This window comes from Onychostoma macrolepis, chromosome 12 (genome assembly GCF_012432095.1).
Source record: "Onychostoma macrolepis isolate SWU-2019 chromosome 12, ASM1243209v1, whole genome shotgun sequence".
Classification (NCBI taxonomy): domain Eukaryota; kingdom Metazoa; phylum Chordata; class Actinopteri; order Cypriniformes; family Cyprinidae; genus Onychostoma; species Onychostoma macrolepis.
The window spans coordinates 370,001-377,500 of record NC_081166.1 but is presented as its reverse complement, the minus strand read 5'-3'; the positions used below and the strand labels follow the sequence as shown (position 1 = coordinate 377,500).

At 40.3% G+C, this 7,500-nt stretch overlaps 2 protein-coding genes across 3 annotated transcripts in view; both read right to left on the bottom strand.

The window, feature by feature from the left end:
* The window catches only part of mtr (5-methyltetrahydrofolate-homocysteine methyltransferase), a 28,499-nt gene extending 28,079 nt beyond the window's left edge, over positions 1–420 (bottom strand). The window contains exon 1 of one of the 2 annotated variants that reach the window (XM_058793902.1): positions 221–420. In XM_058793902.1, coding sequence (XP_058649885.1) covers positions 221–419 — 199 coding nt within the window. In that variant the 5' untranslated portion in view covers position 420. Of the gene's footprint in view, positions 1–131; positions 188–220 lie in introns of those variants that run through there. The other variant, XM_058793903.1, reaches the window with a different exon arrangement.
* Positions 421–4,840: 4,420 nt separating this feature from the next.
* zranb1a (zinc finger, RAN-binding domain containing 1a) overlaps positions 4,841–7,500 on the bottom strand; it is an 11,871-nt gene continuing 9,211 nt past the window's right edge. The window contains exons 8-10 of the mRNA XM_058794158.1: positions 6,168–6,297; positions 5,862–6,091; positions 4,841–5,638 (exon numbers count right to left, since the gene is read on the bottom strand). Coding sequence (XP_058650141.1) covers positions 5,420–5,638; positions 5,862–6,091; positions 6,168–6,297 — 579 coding nt within the window. The 3' untranslated portion in view covers positions 4,841–5,419. The remainder of the gene's footprint in view (positions 5,639–5,861; positions 6,092–6,167; positions 6,298–7,500) is intronic.

Genomic DNA, 7,500 nt, shown 5'->3' with positions numbered 1-7,500 from the left:
AGCGCCTCGAGATCCTAATCAATCCGTTTCTCAATCAGCTCATCTCACGCAGATCCATCTGGACTAGTAACATATATTAGCATGCTAAGATGAATAATCAAACGCTAATTTGCATAAATCAGCAGACTGACATGAGTTCTGTCGTTCGGTGATGCAGACGCTCATGAATCCACCTGCTGCTTCAGAACCGAACCGAAACGGACCGATCATCGGAACTCACCGGAACTCTGATGAATCGTCGGCGGCATCGTGTCTAATGAAGTCCTGACGCGACCCGACGCTGTCCGAATGAAGACGATATATCGCAGCACAGCGCGGTCAGACCGGTTCTCTGTCAAACTTTCTTTTGTAAGTTTCTCGCACGGCACACGTGTTGGAGAACCGCGCATGCGCAGCCGGACACATGCACTGCTGCGCATGCGCGACTCCGCCGTTGTGTAATGATCAGAGCTCTGCTTGAGCACAGCTTTGAAAAAAACTAAATGTCATCTATACAAATCTTTTTATTCTACTGTTATATTATGAATTTCTTAAAGCAAGCTAAGAAGAATGAACAAAACACGTGGTTGTTTCCCAGGCTTCATTTAAACTATAATATCTAATTACAGTATGTGTTGCACAGAATGCATGTACTCAGCTACTTATTGTATGTATTCAGAGTCTGTGTCTCGTGCATCATGAAGTCCGCCAGAATCCACCAAAGAGCAGATTCATGGGATGATTAGCCTGACCTTTGACCTTCAGAGCAGGGAGCCATAACATGTGCAAATAAGTGCATGGATAAAGTTCATCTGCCAACACACAAACTCACACACGCACACACACACACACACTCTCTCTCTCTCACTCACACACAAACACACACGCACACACACACACACACACTCTCTCTCTCTCTCTCTCTCTCTCACACACAGACACACACACACACACACATATTTGTTTTTGTGAAAAGTGGGGACATCCCATAGGCTTAATGGTTTTTATACTGTACTTACTGTATGTGCTATTGTCCTACACCAACCCTACACCTAAACCTACCCCTTACAGGAGACTGTGCATTTCAACTTTCCCCAAAAAAACTCATTCTGAGTGATTTATAAGTGTTTTGAAAAGTGGGGACATGGGTCAATGTCCTGAGATGTCACCTTCACCTTGTAATACCTGCCATACCCTCGTCATTATACACATCTATGTCCTGACTTTTCACAAAAACACACACACACACACACACACTCTCTCTCTCTCTCTCTCACACACACACACACACACAAACACACTCTCTCTCTCTCTCACACACACACACACACTCTCTCTCTCTCTCTCTCTCACACACACACACGCTCAAACACACACACACACAAACACTCAAACATGCTCACACGCACGCACACACACACACTCACACTCACTCAAACACACACACACGCTCAAACACACACACGCACATGTTCAAACACACACACACACATTCACTCACACACAAACACACACACAAACACAAACACGCACATGCTCAAACACACACACGCACATGCTCAAACACACACACACACACACACACACACACACGCACATGCTCAAACACACACACACACACACACACACAAACACTCAAACACACACACACACACAAACACACACACAAACACACTCTCTCTCTCTCTCACACACACACACACGCTCAAACACACACACACACACACATGCTCAAACACACACACACACAAACACACTCACACACACACAAACACACTCTCTCTCTCTCTCTCTCTCTCACACACACACAAACACAAACACTCAAACATGCTCACACACGCACGCACGCACACACACACTCACATTCACTCACACACAAACACGCACATGCTCAAACACACACACACACGCACGCACATGCTCAAACACTCAAACACACACACACTCTCACACAAACACTCAAACACACACGGTCCCATTATTTACAAATCCTAACGATTATAAAAACATGCATAACATTTGTCAGCTAACATTCAAACTGGTTTCATTTGGTTCTGCTTCATGTTCCAAAAGTTTACAGTTTCTTGACAAATGATGTGTTAATAATGAGGTGATCGTTGTATTCTTGAAAGGCAACATGAAACTTTTTCAAATCAAACCGTTTGAAAGTTCACATCTGAGGTCTGACTGTGTGATGTGTTACAGATCATGGACGTGTCTCCAGTACCGCTGACCACACACCTGATCTACAACAATTCAGTACATGCCCTGACCAAATACCCATACCTGACAGCAGGGCCCAAGCCTTTATGGGGCCCTAAGCAGAACTGTATTTGGGGGCCTCAGTGCCGCCAGTATGACTGGTTATTGTCAAAGCTTGATTACTCACACACTATAAATCTAACACATTATCAGTTGTGTTGCTTACATCATACTGTCTGCCTTCGGTGATTTTTAATTGTAACAGCTGCAAACTTACACGAGAGGTCAGGTGTTCATTTGCACTTTAACATTCATTAAAGTCTTAAAGTATTAAGTGGCATACTTAGTGTGGTGTGCTGAAAAGTAGCTAAATAAACCAGCAGACAATGTATTCACAGAACAGTATGTTACTTTAACAACATAAATATTAATCAAAGTTGTACTTTTATTACAAGTCATACTTTTTATAATAAATACAAAACACAGCAGAGAGCATCTGTAGAACGATATCTAGCTAATTGAGGTATAATGATATTGGAATATAATAGCAAAGTCCCAAAATGTATGCTGAGGTAAATAATGTTAAACTGTTATCACTTTATGAAACAGGAAAGTATACCCAGGAAAGTTATTTTTATGCAGAAGATGTAAAACTAAGTAAAATGTTATATTGTAATATATATAGATGTCTGTTTGCTGATGTTTTGATGTTCAAACGTGAACTTCCCTAAAACACACAGACACCTGGAAACATCATGGACACCTTTCTGGTGTAATTTAAATATGAATAATAATAAAATATTACAAATAATTTGGTAGTAAAACAAAGTGTTGCACGTTTTATCGGTGCAAAGAAAGTATATTTATTTTGTACAACATTTGCAACTGCTTTTTATCACTTAATTAGAAGCACTACAAATTAAAGTGTGTCTCTGTTATAGGGACTACTGAACAAGTATTGAAACTAAAATAAAGCTGTGAACACTTGTGTTTTTACAACACTGTAAGTGTGTCCCAGCAGGTCATGAAAAGCTCGACACACACTCGAACGCTTGGCCCAAATACGAGAAATACGTCATTTAAGTAGTAAAGAGCATGCAAGTGCAGGGCAACAGACTGACCCTGCGTGTGACCTTTGACCTCTCCATGATGATGGAGTCACTTTGCTTCACTGTTCTGAAGGATCGAATCACACCGAGGACATCTGCTGGTTAAATACATCTTAACACACGATGAAAAAGACACAAACTGCTGAGTGTGCTTCAGTTTCATATTTAGGCACAAAAGCGTGCATGTACTGCACATTCACCTGAAAAAGAAAGACGTTATTAAACAGAACTGATCATAATAAAACACGCATTACACGTGTCTGTAGATTTAAGATTATACTGTTTTGTGAATGATTGTTCACTGTGGTGAAAAACATGTCTAAAGTGACATTTAAAGTTAAATGTGTGTAAAATCATCGGCAGGTTATTCTCCTTTATGTCCATTTTAAAATGTATTACAGTGATAACAATCACATATGTGACCCTGGAGCACAAAACCAGCCTTAAGGGTCAATTTTTCGAAATTGAGGTTTATACATCATCTGAAAGCTGAATAAATAATCTTTCCATTGATGTATGGTTTGTTGGACAATATTTGGCTGAGATACAACTATTTGTAAATCTGGAATCTGAGGGAGCAAAAAAATCTAAATATTGAGAAAATCACCTTTAAAGTTGTTCAAATGAAGTTCTTAGCAATGCATATTGCTAATCAATAATGAAGTTTTGATATATTTACGGTAGGAAATTTACTAAATATCTTCATGGAACATAATCTTAATATCCTAATGATTTTTGGCATAAAGTAAAATGTATAATTGTGACCCATACAATGTATTGTTGGCTATTGCTACAAATATAGCTGTGCTGCTTATGACTGCTTCTGTGCTGCAGGGACACAATTGAGAATAACATACATATATTACAGTGCTACTTGGAGTGTTTTTGTGAGATTAACCCTCGATGAGCCTAATTATATGTTGTGACAAAAATACTTTAAGTTGAGACTCAGCATGTAACTGATTAAGAATTCCAAACATTTTTGTATTACAATTCTGTTGTTTAAATATGCAAATAAGGCATTTTCTAATTAAATATGCATTAATTTGCATACATTTCCAGAACATAAATCTGAACAACGGATAAAGCCAGGTTCAGATTCTGGTTTGATTCTGTCATCATATTAGAGTTAGAGGATTTTACAGAAGGGATTTTGATTTTCTCTAGTCATCATTCCATAAATCAGAAAATCCTGTCCACAAACAGAACACGAACACATTTTCTCCATGTTTTTTTAAAAGTAAAATGTTGTATCAATTAGTGTGAATTCTTTTATTAAAAGCTTTCAGAATATAGAGAGGAATAAAACTTTGGTGTGTGTAAGAATCTCTTTCAAGAAATGGATTGGAATTGAAATCTACAGACGCAACTAGATAAAGTGCAATAAAACAAACACTTAAATGTGTAACTGGGCAGCGCATGAAAAAGAGTTTGCCTGTAGTGTCTCGCCCTAAAAATATGAAGCGGCCCATCAATCCGTCAGTAAAGTGTTAATTTCTGTGGAGTAATTATTTCAGGTGAAATGAGGAAAAAACGAGGCAGACAGAAGATGAGAGAGCAGACGTGTTTCTAGTTTAATGTTAAAGCCGTGTGATTCGCTCTCCTCTTGTTGGGAATCACCTGTCATCACAAATGAGGTACCAGATCACAGGTTCAACATGTCAGTAAACTCCTCATGTCTCTCCTCACAGTACGAGTCGGGTCAGTATCCACTGAGAGAGAGAGGAAAGACATAAATAAATACAATCAAATGAACAAAACGCACACGTGTCGCTGCAGGGCAGAGCGAGAGAAAGAACAGAAGGGAACAGAAACACTGTGAGAAATGTCGTTTAGTGTGAGTAAATCATAAACTCTGATTGCTGCGATCAGATTCAAACCCTCTAAAGAATATGTGCTTTGTGTAAGTGCTCATTTATGACGCTCTTTTATTCTCATCATTCCATATGTAAAGAGCCACATGCAGCACGTCTACATACGACGGATACGAACGCACGGAGAGAAACTCAAAAAACTAAATTCATTTGACTAAACACAAAGATTTTCAGCCCTCGCTGTTGTTGGGGTGCTCGCATTGCATTCTGGGAAAGAGGGCGTGTGTGGAACAGTGTTGAAATGGTTTCGGGCGGTCACTCGTCTTCGTCGTCCTCCTCATCCTCGCCGTCGGAGAGCGTGGGACACGGGTGCATCTGCCGGTATCCGTCCAGCCATTTCTCCAGCATCTGCGTAATGAGCGGGTGATGTCTGCGCCTGCTGCTCTTCTGCAGCGCTGCTAACATCCCACCGTCCGTCACACAGCAGTCCAGCCAATCCCTGAGCAGACGCTCCTGCTGCTCCTCGCTGCCCATCTGAACACACACACACACAGGTTTCTATATCCACAAGTGTAATGGTTTTTATACTGTACAAACTGTATTTTCTATTGCCCCACCCCTTACAGGAAACCCTTTACTCAACCTTATTCATCAGTTTTAAATCTTCTAGCTGAAATGCAACAAAATCATCTGCCAAATGCATGAATGTAAACGTCTGAAACGTGATAGTGTTTGATCAGTGTGTGTGTGTGTTTACCTCTTGTGCTGACAGGAAGTGAATCTGCAGCAGCTTCCTCTCACTGTCCACCAGCGGCAGGAAGGTCACGGTGACGTCGTCGTCAGTGTTGAGGTTGGCGCCTGCGCCGCGATTATCGTAGCCGTCGCTTTCCATGCCAACCAGAGCAGAGAAGTGACCTCTCGTGTAACCGAGAGCGATGGGACTCTTCCAGCAGAAGCTCTGTTCCCATAGCAACGGCAGGTAAACACCTGCACACACACACACACAGGTGAGCCACACTTCTGCTGTCCACGTGACAATCAAGAGCTCTTGTGATCGTCTCACCTTGAAATCGAGTGTAGCCTAAGGTTTCTCCTCGGAAACTCTTGTAATACTTCACTCCGTAAACGATGATGGGCCGCCGCAGGATATGAGCCAGAACAAATATATGAGTCTGCTCCAAACTCGCCCCGGGCTGCAGCGGCAGAAGACGGGAAGAATGACGATGAACATTCAAAGCATCGATTACAGGATTCAACGACTGATTCATTACTGTAATAACAGCCAGTGCAGTGCGTGTTTGATTCCTATTCAAAACACAATTCTGAAGCTATTTCCAATTTGAGATCAGACAGAAACCTCTACGAATCACATCAAAACAGGGTGAGCCTCATGAAACATGAGCGGGTCATATTTCACCCAAAATTAAAGTAAAAACAAGAACTGCTTAAAAGAAGAAAAAAAAAAAAGGGAAAAAAAAAGGACTCAAATTCTACATAAAAGAAGCTTAAATTCTGCATAAAGAAATGAAAAAGTAAAAAACTTAAATTCTTTATAGAGTAGAAATTAAAAAACAAGAACTTAAAGGGGTGGTTAATTGTGATTTCACTTTTTTAACTTTAGTTAGTGTGTAATGTTGCTGTTTGAATATAAACGATATCTGCAAAGTTACGACGCTGAAAGTTCAATGCAAACGGAGATTTAATGCTTAAAATTTGCATTAAAATAATGGAAAAAAAGAAGAACTTAAATTCTGCATAAAGAAATAAAAACCAATACAACAATGAAAATTAAGTCTAATTTAATTTTTTGCGTGTTGTGAGTGTGTGTGTGTTTGAGCGCGTGTGTTTGTGTGCATGTGATTATGTGTGTGTGTGTGATTGTGTCAAAGCACTTAACAGTATCAAATTAGAGGATAGAGTGTCAGTAATGTATAATGATACGATTAAACACTCAATTTTCAATTTTCAGTTAAAGGCATTTCATTATTGAATTCAGAGATGTCATTGTCTAGCTCAGTTTAGTTTAAATAGTATCTGTGCAATCAAATCGGCGATAATCGCTAGAAATTAAGTGTCCCCAGCTGAGCAAGCCAGAGGCGACAGCGGCAAGGAACCAAAACTCCCTCCGAGACAGAATGGAGAAAAAAACCTTGGGAGAAACCAGACTCAGTCGGGGGTCAGTTCTCCTCTGACCAGACGAAACCCGCAGTTCAGTTCCAACCGCAGCCGTGTCAGACTGTGTAAAGGGCTTATCTGATTCCAGTGAGTGTGTGCATGTTTTTGTGACATATGAGGACATAGATGTGTATAATGTCAAGGGTATGGCAGGTATTACAAGCAGAAGGTGACTTTTCAGGACATTACTCCATGTCCCCACTTTTCAAAACGCTTATAAA